Source organism: Diorhabda sublineata, chromosome 2, assembly GCF_026230105.1.
Source record: "Diorhabda sublineata isolate icDioSubl1.1 chromosome 2, icDioSubl1.1, whole genome shotgun sequence".
NCBI lineage: Eukaryota > Metazoa > Arthropoda > Insecta > Coleoptera > Chrysomelidae > Diorhabda > Diorhabda sublineata.
Window position 1 is genome coordinate 7,050,545 of NC_079475.1, and position 18,163 is coordinate 7,068,707.

Below are 18,163 nucleotides of genomic sequence, written 5' to 3' on the forward strand. Positions count from 1 at the left end.
TGGTGAACCAGTTCACCAGCCAAATGAACAACTGTACTGCTCACTTAAATAAAGAAAAAAAATCTCATCTCACTCTGCGAAAAGCTGTTTGTTTATTCGCTCCCTTTTTGTGCTCCTTTCATTTCAGTCCACATCACAATGCCAGCCTAACAGAGGAAAATTTTTCCTATATCAGGACCAAACCTAAAATATTCTTCACCCTGCATGAACAATTTCATTCGCAAAAAATTCAATGAACCTTTCTCTTTCTCACATTAGGTTAAGTTGAATATGAAACAAAAACTCATAAATAAATTCTTTTAACCATTCCATGAATATAACTAGGAGTCAATCTTATATTGAGCAGTGTAATTTTTTAATTTGTATAGGATTTGTATAATTTTAGATTTGTATCTAATAGTTTATTATCATCACATTCAAGGATCCACTCCGGTGAGAAACTGTATTCTTGTAAATTTTGCCATAAATCCTTTACTCAATCTACTGGAATGAATAAACATTTGAAAACGCATTTGAATGTTAAACAGTATCAATGTAACTACTGTCCCAAATTGTTTTCGTCTTCTTCTTATCGCAATATTCATCATAGAAAACATACAGGTAAGGGTAATAGATAATTATTTGCATATACGAGGTGACCCGGAATGTTTCTTTTATTAAAAACCTTATTTATTTGCAATATGTGAAATTTACAATAAACAAATGGTTGATAGCAATTTAAAATTAACTTGTAGAAAAATTGCCCAATGGAATGATTTTCAAAGAGGTAGAAGTGGGATATTGACTTGAGTTTTACAAGATTTCTGAGAACTTTTGACTGAAATTTTTCTAGAATTGTTATATTCGAGTTCATTGGAGTGCCACATAATTGTATACCATAATTCCAGATGCGTTTCAGCGTGATTTTGTGTAGTAGCAGTTGTTGATTGTTAATTGGGATCTTCAGACTATTAACAGTACAGTTTATTGATATTTCGACCCAATTTCTTTCACTTAGTTAGTATGCGTCTTCTTTAGTGCTGGTCGTCGGTCTATAACTCACAAGGACTTACTAGAATGGTTGTAGGACAAAAATTTTCTTATAAAATGTCTGAAATTCATTAAATTCAGTTGAAAATTTGTGCCATCTTTATGTTAAAACTAACCTAACCTAACTTTTTGGGTTTTACATGATTTCTGAGTACTTTTGACTGGAATTTTTCTAGAATTGTTATATTCGAGTTCATTTTAGTGCCACATAATTGTATACCATAATTCCAGATGCGTTTCAGCGTGATTTTGTGTAGTAGCAGTTGTTGATTGTTAATTGTGATCTTCAGACTATTAACAGTACAGTTTATTGATATTTCGACCTAATCTCTTTCACTTAGTTAGTGTGCGTCTTCTTTAGTGCTAACCTAACTTTTTGGGTTTTACAAGATTGCTATGTACTTTTGACAGAAATCTTTCTAGAATTTTTATATTCGAGTTCATTTTAGTGCCACATAATTTTTTCATAAAATGGCTGAAATTTATTAAATTCAGTTAAAAAGTTTTGACATTTTTATGTTAAGGCGTAACATTTTTCAAACGATCCTCGTATGCTTGTGATTAAAGTCACCAATACCCAAATTTGGTTGAAAAGTTTTGTCATTTTAATTTTCAGGTGGAAAACTTTTCAACCAATTTAGTTTCACATTTTTCAAATGCTGTAGTCAAATCTACCTTTGAAATATTAGTTTGACATTAGACGGTATACATACGGGGTGTCATAAAAAATATCGAGACCCAATTTTTTTGCATCTATTTCAACTGGTACATCTCATACTTTCGTGTGTTGTTAATCGTAGGAACAAGTTTGTACTTGTTCTGGTTCGTCAGTTTGCTACTATAGCTTTTTTAGTATTTTAAAACAGTTGGACAGATCTCTAATCTAACCTAACCAAATTGAATTATTGCACCGTAACCTCAACAGTATTCTTACGTAAATTTCAATAAGACTATAATTTTTATAATTTGTTATATTTAGGTTATAATACAATAAAAAAATAACATAACCCGATCCCTGAATTATTAATAGCAACATTGGACACGCCATGCATAAAACAATACAAAATGATGTCTTAAACGAGTTTCACATAAAGTCGAAAAACACATTTTCAAAAATTAATTTCTCACAATCTATTTATTTATATCCTCATTTCAAAATTTTGTATATTGACTCCTTGCCTCGTGGACTATTTGCTGTAAAAATATTAACATCCAATTCGATGGTCGATAATCTAAAATTCAGCCAAATTCCAATTTTTTGTTTAAAAGTATACAAAAACACGTTTCAGTTACTTTTTTTCAAGTTTCACATTCTAATGTTAAGTAACTTGAAAGGTATTATTGAAAATGATGAATTTCGTAACTTGTAGGCGAGAAACCTCTAATTTGTAACACTTGCGATAAATCATTCTATGATCCTAAGAATTTCAAGCAACACCAATTGATACATACAGGACATAAACCGTATCTATGTATCAGTTGCGGAAAAACCTTCAGGAGAAATTACCATTTAACTGTTCATATGAAAATACATACAAATCGACCTTCCACGTTATAATTATTTTATTAAAATTAAACTATTTGAAATATTTTGTTATTTATTCACCCAAAACTTTCCGTTATTCCCTTATTCGAAAAAATTGCCCAAAAAATATTGAGCACAAAATTGTCTACAAAAAAAGTCTAAAGTCATTTTTTCGTTGGAGCCACTATTTCTGAGTAAATCTCCCTCAACATCGAAATTCGAAGCATCCGCTCGAGAATTCCTACTAGTGCGAATTTAAGCCAATTTACGTTCCAAGCGCACATGGAAACTGTTCTAACTCTTGGAAAACTACTTCGTTTTCAAAAAATCAAAATGTATGATGATGATTAAGATCTTTACTTTCTACTCGGATAAGCTGGCATAATTTTCGACTTAGGAAAATTTCGAAAATCTTGCGAGATGAAGAGGTACATTAACCACATAAGCACTTGATTCAAATCAAACGAGAGATTTGTCGTTCGTGTTATTATGAATATTTTCATGAATATAACAAACATGAATTACTTCTTAGTTTCAAATGTTGATTGTTGTTGATTATTATATCAATATTCACAGACTTCTTAATAGTTTCTCTTTCGCAAAAATGTGGGTACTCATATTGTACTTTACAGTTTAAGCACCGGCACTTTTTGGAGTTCTACGTCGTTTTCGAGTTATCCGCAATTCAAAATGGTTTTTATTAGATGAACCCATTTTACGGTGAAAATTTTGAGGTTAGGAAAAAATGCTTGAAGGCTAATCTATACAGAATTTTGTGCTGTTCATTTTTTGCTCTAGCACTTTCTTTCGAATTCCTCGTAGTTTTCTAGTTATTCGCGATTGAAAATATTTTTGAACTTCAAGTCGCAAGTCGAAAATCTGTGCCCGTAATTTTGTTAAGTGTTGCTAGACAACAATGTAATTTCTCAAATGACATGAAAATCCTGCTAGGAAAGAATTGCGACGTACATAATGCCTATAAGATGTAATTATATTACCAGATCCATCGCTAATAACCAACATGGTTGATGCGAAATACGAAAAAGAATAAAAAATCATACAATTTCTATGAAGCTTTCGGTTAACCTTATGAAAAAAAAAAGAAATTGTCAAACCAAAAAAAATGATACGGTAACTTGGAGGAAGGAAAAAAACTGGGATAAGTCGGCAAGGAAAGTAACGAAAACGATAATCTTTTTGAAGAGGTGTACAAATTTATATTTGATTCAGTAAGTCCTGCCAAGACAGAAGAAAAAACTGTATCTCAGATTATCAAGGTTTTTGACGAATAATTTAAAGCCCGAGCAATCCGTATTTGCTTTAAGGTACCAATTTTACATGACAATAAAGAAATATGGGCCCAATGGGCTGGTATAATACGAAGCTTAGAGGTAGGATGCGAGTTTGGAACCGAGCAGGGTGTGTCCCTTAGGGATCGATTCATATTTGACAATAAAGCCTTTTATTACAAGATTAAGAGCGACATGTCACTGAAGTTGTGTTATAGGTAGAGAGACAAGAAGCACTTTCTACTCGTTATTGAAATCAAAATTTGTTATTCTCCTTCTTTTCCGTTTACGCCATTTGAAACTTCGACGTCTTTGCAATCTAATCAGAATAAGATAGAGAGTGGGATACTAATGTTCTTCATTTCTGAGACATGCAGTTGATCATGCTTTCTATTTTGATTCATCTCGTAGGCGTTTTCTAGGTAGGTAGTAATATATTACATAAATAAAAAATCGTGTGACTGATACACAGATGGTACTGCCATTGTCAAACAAACACAGTGACCACAATGAGTACCGCGTTTACTCAGTCGATCAATAATAACGAGCTGATGAATCAGAGCAGTGTTTGGCCATGTTTGCACGTGATAAATCAGATTTTTAACGTCGATATGCGACAATGGATTCATCAGTTTGCTCCGGAATCAAAACGATCATCATCTAAGTGGATTGCAGCCGGTGAACCACGTTCAAAGGCACAACAGTCAGCTGGGAAGGTTATGGCTTCAGTATTTTGGGATGCGGATGGAATATTGTTCATCAACTATCTCCAAAATAGCGAATACTATATAAAGTTGTTGGATCGTTTTAATGCGAAAAACAAGAAAAAATGGCCTCATATGTCGAAGAATTAGCCACTGTTTCACTAAGACAATGCCTCGATTCACAAGTCGATGGTTCAATTGATCGAATTGTTTCCTTATCCACTGGATAGTCCAGATCTGACCTCCAGTAACTACTGGCTATTCACTGATCTCAAAAAAATACTAACCGGTAAGAAATTCAGCTCAAATGATGAAGCTAAAACCTGTTTTAAGGCAAAAGACAAATCCTTCTACAAGCACTTCATCGAGAAGTTAGAGAAGCGTTGGAATGATTGTATTGCTCTTGAAGGATATTACATTGATGAATAAAATCGATATTTGACAAAAAATGTGTGTTGACAAACACGACTTATTGAGTTATCTGTTATTTATAACGTACGTGAATAATGTATCTAACTATGACGTTTGAGCTAATCTCTAGGGTGGACTATTTTCTGTGGTCCACTTTGTATTAAAAAAATTCGAAACAAATAAAAAAATCCTCCCATGTTTTTTAATTCGATATAATAAATTTTGTGTGTTCGTAAAATTTACATTGACATTTGATTTATTTATGAATATAATTCACGCTTCCCGTCATGAATTCTTTAATAATTAATTACCTGGAGTGACCTAGTTGTTTCCACGAAATAGCATCGGTATTATCAAAAAATAATATCATTCTTATTGCGTTCAAATAAATTTATTTATATAAAAATGTATAAGAAACAAAAACGACGAAATTTAAAATCGATTCTCACTTTTTTTTGTTGCAATACAAATATTCCTTGGTGCACCAGAATCATCAACGACAAAACATCTTCATTTGAAAGGTTAGTGTATTTCATAATAAAATTGAATAACTCAAAGCTTGACGTATTGGTATATGTGTTTCGAAAAATTCATTCGATCTTAACTACGACTACAGAATAGTTGCAGAATTGCACAATTTCAGCTCCCAATCGAGCGTCAAACACAGTTGCGTTTTTCTTTTGCCCCACAAACCACAGATAAATAATTAGTGCTTGAAAATCGTGCTTTAAACACCACCTGTAGAATTCACAGGCTGCGCATCCACAAAGAACTGCAGGCTGAATCAACTGGCCATGCAAAAATATGGACGCCAGCCATAGGTGAATGCTCATTCATTTCGATGGATAGCGACTTATTAATAAGGGTTTAGAGGCACATATCACTGAGCGGGAGCAGTGGATCAGTGACTCCAAGCCCGCCATACTGAATAATGGAGCCATCTGATACACAGAAGGCTTTAAGAGGAATGGCTTGGCCGGAGCAGGCTTTTGCGGAGGACACCTCATAATAAGCGAATATTTTTCGCTTGGGAGACAGTCTTTCAAGCCGAGGTATCGCTGTGATGGAATGTAGACGCGCGATACTCAATCAACGCTATGGGAACACATAATCTAAATCTGCTCAGATAGCAGATCTGCCATATAAACTAGGTCCACGGCTGATGAGATATGCGAAGTTTTAAGCGGGGTGTCGACCAAGAGCTAATCTAAGTTAGTTTAGCTTAGCTCACGTAGCTGTGCATATTTTGTACGCGTAGTTGTGTCGACCAGGAACTAATAGAGCTAAACTAAGTGAACTATGTCAAGATGGGTTAGTTGTGCACTAGCTCCGTTTTTAACTGAGCAAAGTTGATTGTTCCCATTCAATACCCTAGGAACAAACTGACAATGTTATTCACCTTTAATCAAGTTCATAATTAGTGTCTTGTTTAATAATATTCGAAGCGATCTTTGACAGCAGCTCATAAAACTGTGATCTTGAAATACTGGAAATATTCTTCGTCTAATTCACGAAATAAGGTAATAAAATTTTCTGGGTTGAGTATTTCTACCTTAGCTCCCGTTAGATTAGTTACCTTAGCTTAGCTCTTGGTCGACAACCTGCTGTATATGGTCGTGTCGCCGTTCGAACCTTTACTAAGGTCACAAAACAAGAAAAAAAACGGATGCAGTGGATCCTTGCGCATCGTGTTCGAATTAAAGAAGATCTTTAAAAGTTCTTGGGATCGTTGAATCCAATTTTGAGCTGTTTGGTTGAAAACGAAGCATTTGCGGTCGAAGCAAGGCCCAAAAAAAGATGATGCCAGACTGTATAGTCTCAACAAAACAGCATGGTGGTAGCTCAATTATTGTCCAGGGTTGCTTTTCTAGCAATGGAACTGGCGATTTGATCAAAAATGACGGAATTTTAAAACAAAATGCCGTTCCTTCGGCTTTGCTGTGTTAATAAACAGGGTTTGGCCCCATCAGAGCCCGGATCTCAATTCCATTGAACTTTTGTGGAAAGAACTTAATGGGAACGTCCGTAATAATTATGGTTCTCGCGAGAAAAAATGTGTTCCGGAACTTAATGCAGAAAATTCGGGATTGAGTAAATGACGTTAAAATAATGCTGCGACAAAAAATTTTCAATAATTACAATTTATGATAATTTTCTTCAGAATGTCTCTTTGTGGCGAACTTTTTCCTTTGCAAGTACAACGATCTAAAAATCTACATATCTAAAACCATAAATTTTATCGAGTTAAACAAAGAGTAACTTTTTGTTGAAAAATCGATTGAAAAATTCATTTTTGCTATATTTAGATTGTGCCTGTAAATTAGACATGAGCCGAAAATTGCCTTAATACTACTTGGACATACGTAATCATTCATTAAAATCAAAATGTTCGAATGTATAATTTAGTAAATTCTGATTTTGCAACGTTGAAGACCTATAACTCAGAAACGAGGGATCGTTCATTATTTTCACGTCATTCATTCACTCCCGAATTTTTTGCATTAAGTCCCGGAACACCCTGTATAACAAGACACTATCAAAAAATTTATTGACCGTATACCGAGACTTAGAAAAAGTCGATGAATGTAGAAGACGATTTTTTGCTGAAAAATCATTTTAGTTATCTACAGCCTTCTTTAACATGGTCTGTTAATATTACTTTGCACCTTTCAGGTATATTGATTGTCAAAAAGTGTTTCATTGTTTATTATTAAAAAATTTTGGGTTAAGTTGACACAGAGTATGACGTTAAGTCGTACTGTCATAAAATAATATCCTATCTCTATTCTCTTTTTAGTCGATTATTATGATTATAAATATTTCATTTTTAGAGTATTTTGGATAGTTTTGGGCTTGGTTATTATGTTAATAACAAGCTTTTTGCTAAAACATTTATGGAAAGATTTTCTTATCGATCCTGTCTTGGTAACTGAAGATAGTGATCAAATACCTGTTCAGAAGATAAGTTTTCCGGGTGTAGCAGTTTGCAGCGTTAATAAAATTAGCAAACGTAAAGCTAAAATCCTTGCAGATAACTTATTTAGGTAATATCTCAAGTGATACTTATTTTTAACCAAAAAAATTATTTCAAAAGACCCTTTTTTTAATGGGGTAAAAAAAAATTTAATTTCAACAAAAAGTTGTCGTTTTTCAACGTGGAAATATTTGAAGACGTAATAATCAAAATTAATATTTGATTGCGCCAGTGACTTAACCTCATTTTTTAATCGCCATCTTGGTATTTCATTACTCTTTTCACAGTGTTGCCAGAATTAAACTTTTTTCTTTAATATGAAAGATTTGTGGACTACAATTTCTACTGCTGAAGGATTGAAAGTATTTACCCAAATTTAATGGATTGTGAGATTAAATTATATATTTCGTGAAAATTTCAATGATTTAATAATTGAAAAATTTTATTTCTAATACGATTAATTAGCTGACTGAGGGCTGCTACTTAAGTTTTTAGATAGACAAATAACAACAAATATTTAAAATTAGATATGATTTTAATGTTTTGGAAATATTCTCCATTAAGATCAACACACTTTGGCATACATTTGAACCAATTGTCGAAGCATTTTTTCTATTTAGATTGAGGTACCTTCAAAACATGTCATTTGAACGCATCAACCGCTTTTTCAGGTATAAAAAATGTTGGTTCGCAATTTTTTCTGATCTACGGCAATAAGAAGAAATAATTGAGTGCCAAACGGCGGATTACTTATCAATTCGATGTTTTCACTATTCAAAAACGTTTTTGTTTGCTGGTGTACCATTCAGAATTTACCCTTCCACGTTGCTCTAATGGAAAGGTGGCGATGTGTCCAGTTATTTTGAAAAAACAGGTGACCATTTACTTCGAAGTGGTTCGACCGCGTACAGTTTTTGTTGGATTTGACTCGTCTTCAAAGATCCATATAGTCGATTTTTGCTCATTCAGCTCATTCGGGATCCATGTTTCGTCGCCTGTCACGATCTTCTAGACGTATTTTTACCTCAATCAACAAGAGCTTTTTGACTAATATCCAATGCGAACAAATCTTTTTTTACGACCCACTTTCCCGGACGCATTTTAGTTTTGAAAGTGTCGCTTTCCCGCACTAGTGCGGGAAAGTAAAATTATGCAAATTTTGACCTTATTCGATAGTTTTTTACTTCTGAGATTATAACTATTGTTACTACAGGTAAATAGATGTTTGCGAAATAGTCCACCAAATAAAATTTAAACCTTTTCTAGCTTTTTGTAGCATTTTTTGAAAATATAAAATAATACAGATATTTTTTATATAACCATGTAATTGCTACTAAACGTCCAAGCTGTTCAAAATGTTTTGGAAGTGACCGAATAAGTACAATCTTCTTCTAAATTAAACCACATTAAACCGAATCCGATACAATAATATTAATGGATTCATCCGACGAAGAACTTGTCCGAAGCCATTTTGAAGGCTGCAAATGAAACTAATTCCGAGTTGTTACCTGCCAAATGACTTAAAACCGTTGCCGTCATCGTCATCTTTATGCGACCTGCAACCGATGCCATCCTCATCGACATCATCTATCTTCCAGTTAAAACCAAATAACTCTACTGGACCGGCAATTCTTAATAGTCTACAGAATACAACAAATTGTGTTTTCAATATTAATATTTATAATAATTAGTAGTTTTTAGTTAAAGTTTTGTATATTATTATGTTTGTTGGAATAAAATAATTTTAGAAAAATGGGTTGGTATACTCTTTTGTATATACGGTCGTAGAAAAATTAATGTTCCTAACTCATGCGTAAAGTGTCTTTCCCGCACTTGACCGCTTGCCCGAACTCCGCTCCGCGTCTTTCGGGACAACTGCAGTCGCGTGCGGGAAAGTATCACTTTCCGCACTTGTTAGGAAAATAACTATTTCTGTCATAAGAGCCGATTTTGGACAATTCAATTAACACTAATATGACAACATTTTCTGAGTACGTTCACCATTAAAAAAGTCAATGTCAGTTTTGACATACTCACTTCAGTGTTGTCAAATGTCAAAAATTAAGTAGCAACTCTCGTATAACACGAAATGCCCTTGTTCTCGTTTAAAAAATGAATCTTTTGATGATTTCGTCTTTATTTCATTAAAAAAAGGTCGATTTAATATTTTGTTGTACTTGCCACAGAAGAATTGGAAGGATTTTTCTCATATATTTCATCGAGCATTACACGTTCTTTTGAAGGAAATCGTTTGTTTAGAGATTCTTCTTCAATACGTATTATAACAAAAGCTACATCATTTGATCAATTTTTTTTTCAGAAATACTCATCAGTATCAGAAAATGTATTCTGAATCTGAAATTTTGGAAAATATCAAATTGTTCGCAGATTTATACGATTATAATTTAAGTGACAGAGATAGACATTTGAGTTTTCAAAAGTATTTAGACGATTATCTCAACCTAACAACTACTGAAATCATTGGAGAAGTTATAAAGGTATCGTTAACAAACAAATTATATATACAGAGAATCTCAAAAATATATAATAAAAACATGTATAGCGTTATAAAAAATTGTGTTAAAAGATTTATAAATAAAGTAGTCAAGGGGGATGTTGTGACTTTCATGGTGAAAACAGTGTCATCGTGAAACTAGAACAGTAAAAAGATGATACCGTGCCTGCGCAGTTTGTACTGTCTTTTTTATTGCTTCAGTTTTTTTCAGGTTATCTAACCTTGTGTCATATATAAAAAACTACTGTCAATAAAATCAGTGTTCATCCAATTTCACTGTTGTGTTCGTCTACACCTTAATAGGGAAAGTACTGTAAATTATTTTTAAGCTTCTAAAATGTCCGCCAAAAAAAAAATGTTAAATTACGTTCTAAATATAATTTAAATAATTTAACAGTAACAATTGTAATCATACTGAAAATATTCCCAAAGATACGACATTATTTGATATTTAGAATTATTTAACTTTATATTTTAGGTTAGGAACTGAATATCTAAATTGTTAGGTTGTAACTAGCTTCTTCGGGCCTTATATTTTTATGTAATAAATATCATATTTCGGCATTTTTCTTTGAACAAATCAGTTTTATTTTTAGTGTCTCAAAACGCCCTCTACCGATATGATATCTAAATCAATTAATTCGAACAATCCTTAATAACCTAACCTCTTTTCAACGATTCCAAGTTTGACAACATCCGTTCAACCATTTTGAATTTACTGACATTTTTTTCTGAAAATAATCGAATTATCCACACAATTTTCCTTTAAAAGAAAGTACAATGCAAAAAATCGTCATCTGGCTATAATTTATTTGTATCAATTAGTTTGGGAGATAATCTAACCCTTTTTCAACGATTCCAAGTTTGACAACATCCGTTCAGCCATTTTGAACTCACTGACACTCATTTCTTTCGCCATTTTCTTTTATAAAAGAAAAAAGAAAGCAGTCAAACACCCTCTAGCGGTAATATGAGGTATCTAAATCGATTAGTTCGACCATTTGCCATGTGATCGTTGATAACCTAACTCCTTTGCAACGATTTTAAGTTCAGCCATTTTGACTTCATTGACATTTATTTCTGATTAAGTTTGAACTCCCCTTTGGCGGGGAGGTGAAACTTGATATAATTTCCAGCATTTCGCCTTGGCTACTTCAGTCACTTTTTTTTATCAACAATTACTTCTACATCTACGGCATTTTTTACAATGGAACACCTTGTATATTTTTGTTTCCAAGAGAAAATTAAGTTTAAAATAAATTTTTTACAAAATCTTCGATATTTTAGTTGGTACCAAAGTGTGATGAAACGTTACTTAAGTGTGTTTGGGGAGGAATTGAATACAACTGTGATGAGTTATTACAATCCAGAATCACGTTCGATGGGCAATGTTGCTTATTTAATTATATTCCAACCATTAAAAATAAAAAGTAAGTTTACTTCACTCATTCTCATGTTCAAATTATAAAGTTCCTGTATTCGAAAGTCTGAACACGAGCTATAGCGCCCATGTGGAAGAGAGAGAGAAAACTCTGTGTCCCTTTCTATTCTCTCCTTTCAAGGAATTAATGGCGCCCGCGATTGCGCCCAGCGTCGGTCTTTTCTGACATGTGATCTTGCGAATGTAAAATATTCCAGACTAGCATTTGCTTACGTTGTATTTTACCTAAACATTGTCATTTGACTCGTTTCTTTTTGTAATTTCATTATTATTTTTTCTCTTATTGGAGCTGTCATTAGTTTCTTGGCTTGAGGCCAATCAATCGTGTTAACGACCGTTCGTGTCCAGATTTTCCAATACTTTAAAATAGATATATTAATAGCGCCATCTTCACTGTCAACTTTAAACTCAAAATGTCAATTTTTGTATAGAATCGATAGAGTTAATATTAAAGTTAAAGTATATCACCATTTTCTATCCCTCTCTACTCGCTATTAATTTTTATTCTCCACCTTTGCCGATTTCACCACTTCAAACCTTCATTTAAGAGTTTCTTATTTTAAACAAAATAATACTGGTACAACGATATGTGTCTTGTCAAGAAGTAAAATTCTTTTTTTTTTACATTTTAACTAGTAAAGTTTCTAAAACGAACATTTTAATCTTCTTCTTTTTCCCGTCCCAACGTCCTCCAATCAGCGAAAGCGCTGTCTTACTTTCAGTCGCCGTCCTTCAGGAACTCCATATATGGCTATGCGCGGATATCGATCAGAAGACATCCTCTCCACCTATCCCAGTCACCTCAGACGCGCCACCCGGATTAATGTCACAAAATGTGTCTCAGCTCAGCATTCCTTCGAATCCTCCACGCATCGTTCTCGTAAACAAGGCCAAAAATCTTTCGTATGTGACTACGAGATGCATTATGGTCTTGTAAATTATGAGCGCTTTGACCTTCGTGAGAGCCCTCTAAACTTGAGCGATCTCTGAACTGCCTAGAAGCATCTGTTCCCCCTAGCAACTCTTGCCTTGTCATTATCTTCAGTTATCAAGCGGTGTTTTCTGACTTGGAACTTGGTTTGGGAGGTCGGGGTTCTACTTGAGATTCTCATGTACACGTTTTTCTGTTCATTGATTTTGAGCCCTTTTGCTTCAGCTGCTCGCTCGAACTCCTGAAAGAGCCAAACTGACTCGTGCCATGATATCAACATCATTCGCATAGGCGAGGTGCTGCATAATCCTATTGTAGATAGTTCCTCCGGAATTCGTTCGGATGTTCCTTACGGTATTTTTCAGTGAGATATGGAATAGTTTTCTCGTTAGTGGGTCTTCACAGAAAAAATTGTGCCTAGAGACCCCGATACCTTCAATTTGCCAGAGGCGTTCCTCATTGTCATTCTAACCATACACACCAGCCATCAGATACTTATACAGCTGGTCTCTGAGGATACTGTGGTACTCTGGCGGAAGTCGATGGAAATGATGGAAATTAAGAGGATTAGTTCATAGAAGGCGTTCTATACCGCCTCCCCACCGTATTTATAGAGTTCGACAGTATCCTAGGATACTTGTTTTTCAGCTTTTTGATGATGCAAAAGATTTCCTGGGTGGTGGCGGAAGAGTACACACGAACATTGTAAAAAGGACACTAAAAACACTTTTCTTAACACAAACTTCATCGTCATGATGATCGAGAAGAGAGAGGGTATATATATGACAGAATCACAGAAATCTGTAATAACTATTATTATTAGAGAGGGAATTCCTTCTTCTACCAACTGGAAGTAACAGTTACTGAATTGAAGTTGATATATAATCGTTTTGTTTCATTATGGCAAAAAATGATGAATATTTTCATATTACAGTTATAGGAAAGAAAAAATTTTCAAAAAGTTGTATGCTCGCGGGGCTGGCGTCAACAAAGGCCTTCAACTTACTCTAAAAGACAACACAGACGATTACTTTGTTACCACAACCGAAACGAATGGATACCTGATATACATTTTCAATCCTAAAGATTTTCCTGATAAATCAAGTGGAGATTTAACGGAAGTTATTGCGAATTTTGGCAAAGAAACATTTATAAGTATTGAAGCCAGCGTTATATCGGGCACCGACGATATTAGAATATTACCTACCGGAATGGTACGTAGATTTTATAAAATGGAGGGTTGCTACTTAAGTTTGAAAATGAGTAACAAAAACAAATTGTCGAAGTTTTTTTTCCATTTCGATTGAGGTAGCTCCAGAATATGTGAATCGAACGCATCAATCGCTTCTTTATGTCTAGAAAAATGTTCACCTCGCAATTTTTTATCTGCGGAAATAAAAAGGAATCATTGGGTGTCAAACAACGACGGATGACCCGTCAATTCGATGTTTCCACTTTTCAAAAACATTGTTCTTTTAATTGATGTGTGAGATCTCGCATTGTCGAGGTGGAAAGTGATTTGTCTACTGCGATTGCTTTCCCTGATTTTTCCAAACACTTCTGGCAATGAAATGCTGGTGTACAATTCAGAATTGACCGTTCCACGTTGTTCTAATGGAACGGTGGCGACCATTTGCTACGAAGATGGATTTGGCTCGTTTTGAAAGAACCATACAGTCGATTGTTGTTTAGGCTTTTTCAGCATTTCTTTGCACCAATCGATACGAGCTTATTTTGAGCGATTGTCAGATTATGCGGTATCCAATGCGAGCAAATCTGTGCAACATTGAGTGTATGCGAGTGGAACTAATGTCCAAGTATGCCTCAATCCTACGGTACATCACATGACGATCTTGCAATATCAGTTCGATGTTTTCTGGCTCAACAGCCGATTTTGGGTAACCTTCACAAAATTCATCCTGTAGCGAAGTGCGACCACGATTGAATTTGGAAAATCAGCGAAACGCGGTGGCTCGAGATGGTGCTTAATCACCAAAAATCGAAGCGAATTAATATGCACAGTACTGTTGGTTTAATAATCGAAAGTCATAGAAAATCATCACACGAAAATGTTCGCGACTTAAGTCCTTCTTAGAATCAAGATGAATATTTCAAGTATCTGTGAAGGCCGCTTGACATGGTGCAAGAAATTGCACGCATTGTCAAAATAATGCATAGATGAATATTTCACGTCGCTCGATATTATGCAAGTCCCTTTCCATTGCATTATGGCTGCCACTAACAAAAATTCCATCAGTAAAATCAATTTTTGTTTAATATTTTGTGACCGGTTAGAAAATGAGAATAACAAAACTAAGTAAATAACAAACAAATACCTACTACTGACTTACTCAAATAGCATTCGTACTAAGTACGTTCAACATTAAAAATGTCAAACTTATTGATGTGAATATGTCAGATTTGACATATTCACATCAATGTTGTCAAATGTCAAAACTTGAATAGCAACCCCCGTATTCTGTATTCGTATAACGTTTTTTTTTTTCGAAACAGTTCTCTAGTGCATATAAAGGTGATATCAGACGGTTTACGTTTCTCTTTACGTTTTTCTTTTTTTCACAAGACACTCACAAAACGACAAAAAAATGAACTTTATTCGTTCATTTCCTCGAATATCTCGTCAAACGAAGTTGTGCGCCGTGGAATAATTCGTCTAATTTCATCGAAGAATTTGAAAAAAAGAGGCAAAGAAAAAGTCGACGTTGGTGTGTACGACCATGGATTGCAAGGAGAAATGTGTTTGGAGCAGGAGAATTAACAGATGAAGATCCTGATTAATAACTAATTAATAATAATTTGTTATTCCCTTCATAACGAAAGAAGATGCCGTAAAGTGGTGTAAAACCAATCAATTTTCAGAGTTTTTTTAAACATTTTTAGTTGTAATTTTAAAATTAAAAGTCTGACAAACAATATTTAAAATTTATGATTCTTTGTCAGTCGAATATGCAAAAACCAATATTCAGATGTTGCAGGATTTGTTCTAATAAAAATATATATCCCCGAAGTGAGGGGTAAAACCGATCAGCACCTAATTTGTGTGCTAATTAGTTTTAGAAATACGTATGAGTAAAACCGATCAGTTAAATTAGTTTTTTTAAAAAAATAGTGCATTATTCAACAAAAAAAATCTGACAATACAACACTTAAAGGCATAAAATGTGCCAAAAATTCAAATTAAAATGAGATATGGTTGTAATAACTTAAATTTGATTAACAATTATGTGTAGATATTATAACTTTTGATCTTATTCGACAGTATGATTATGTCTTTTATTTTGTCGCACACAAATCGACCGCGTCCTATATCTTTGCACTGCAAACGTTCAATTATTTGATCTGCAGTTACTTCATTGACATCCCTGACATCAGGAAAGTAGAAATAAATTTGTTTAGAATTTAATTTCTTTCGCACGAAGTCAATTTTTATTTTTTTCTTACAATCATCATTCATGATTCAATAATTCTGCCTACAAATTTTCTTAGTCTTTTATTGGTAGGAAAACCTACTAAAACATATTTATTTATTTCAATTGATTCGTCATCTTTATTTCCGTCATTTTGATTTTCTAGATCTTTACATTCCTGAATTTCAGCTTCTTCAATTTCATCCTCTATGTCCTCATTTAGTTCCTCGCTTTCAATGTCCCCTTCTACATCGCTACTCAATTCTGACTCTTTGTCATCGTCTTCCTCTCTGATAATCACGCTTTTTCCGGGCTGAACATCAATCTTTTTGGCTCTACTAACTCCACTGGATGTACCCATTCTGGTGTCTTCTAAATGCATAGTGAAAGCACTTGTCCACGAGGTGTTTGACTTCTTCAGCATTCTCATTTTATTGAAACTGAATATACTGTTTACGCAACCACTACACCAACACTAACAATTACACTGTCCGACGCGCGTTTTGATAACCAAGTTATCGTCTTCAAAGACTGAAGGTTAACTGTTTACCTTCAGTCTCTGAAGATAACTTGGTTATCGAAACGCGCGTCGAACATTGTAATTTTTAATGTTGGTGTACTAGTGGTGTAAACGTCTTTCAATGACGTTTTTTGCAGTTCGAATTCCAGCAAATTAGCAAACGTGGGAGTTCACTTTTTGGCAAAACTCCACGATTTCTTTGTTTTCAGTTATCAGGCACGGATCTCCAAGCCACTTTCAGTATTTTTCTGTCTTCATATTCATTGAGCTTGTGGTTCCAAAGACAAGCATAATTTTTAACACTCCAAAAACCTCACCGTGTTTTGATAAATCCACTTAAAAACCACTTTACAAACAGTCACATTAAAATATTAACAGCGGTCGATATCCGGCGTGACTAAAGTTTCATTTTTCGTTCAATCGGAGTACGAGTGATTGATGCCGAATACCGAAATCCAACAACGCTGTATTGGTTCACTAATAAATTCATTTATCGCTTTTGATTCATTCAATGCCTAGACGTTCAATTATTAATGAAAGATGCTGAATGAAAGGCAGAAATGAGTTTTAGATAAATTTTAAACAATGGGTTACACTCAAACCTTGTACATAATAAAAAAATAAAAGTTTTGGAAGGAAACTCGAGGTATTGAATATTTGTTTGCAATTTCAGAGGAATTGCATACGTAGCGAAGAGAGGAAAACAGAATTTGGAAATTATCGACAAAGTGATTGTTTTGCACAATGCAGATTACACGCTATAGAATCCCTATGTCGATGTAAACCATTCACGCAACCTTTGGACGTTTCGAATTATTGTACACTAAGTGATCTACAGTGTATGAATAAATACAAAAGTGAGAAAATTTTTGTATTGGGTAATATAGTAATTAAATAAAACTTTCCATCGAACAAATACTATTTTTATATACACTCGTCAGCAAGAAAATCGAGTCCCACGCTCGCGTTCAAAAGTCTCTAGCAAAATATCTGTAGCTTCCATTATTTTCAGCATTCCAAAGACATTAGTCTTAGCTTTATAATGAGTGGTCTATGTTGTTTTTGAGTTTTTTTAGGTTTCCAATAGCTTTTGCACAGAACCAATAAGTTTCTTCACTTGATCGATGCTATCCCATTTTTAAGTAACCGTCGTTTCAAGTTACGATTTCGTGGCTGGTACAGGATTTCTATCACTTTCCTCTTAAGTTTGTCCCATAAATGCTCGATAGGATTCAAGTCCGGGCTACGCGGTAGCCGATTCGTATCAGTAATTCCGACATCCTGTATAAACTGCCGTACAGTATATTGTCCTGCATTAGGATAAATTACGTGATCTCCTGAAATTTCCTCTATTCATCAGTTCGCCGCTAATTCACCACCAGTTTCATTAAGAACC

General features: G+C 34.1%; 1 protein-coding gene across 1 annotated transcript in view; it reads left to right on the forward strand.

Moving 5' to 3' along the window:
- The window catches only part of LOC130440840 (sodium channel protein Nach-like), a 33,284-nt gene that overhangs the window by 1,195 nt on the left and 13,926 nt on the right, over positions 1-18,163 (forward strand). Inside the window, exons 3-6 of the mRNA XM_056774204.1 lie at positions 10,253-10,430; positions 11,735-11,877; positions 13,754-14,033; positions 17,441-17,624. Coding sequence (XP_056630182.1) covers positions 10,253-10,430; positions 11,735-11,877; positions 13,754-14,033; positions 17,441-17,624 — 785 coding nt within the window. The remainder of the gene's footprint in view (positions 1-10,252; positions 10,431-11,734; positions 11,878-13,753; positions 14,034-17,440; positions 17,625-18,163) is intronic.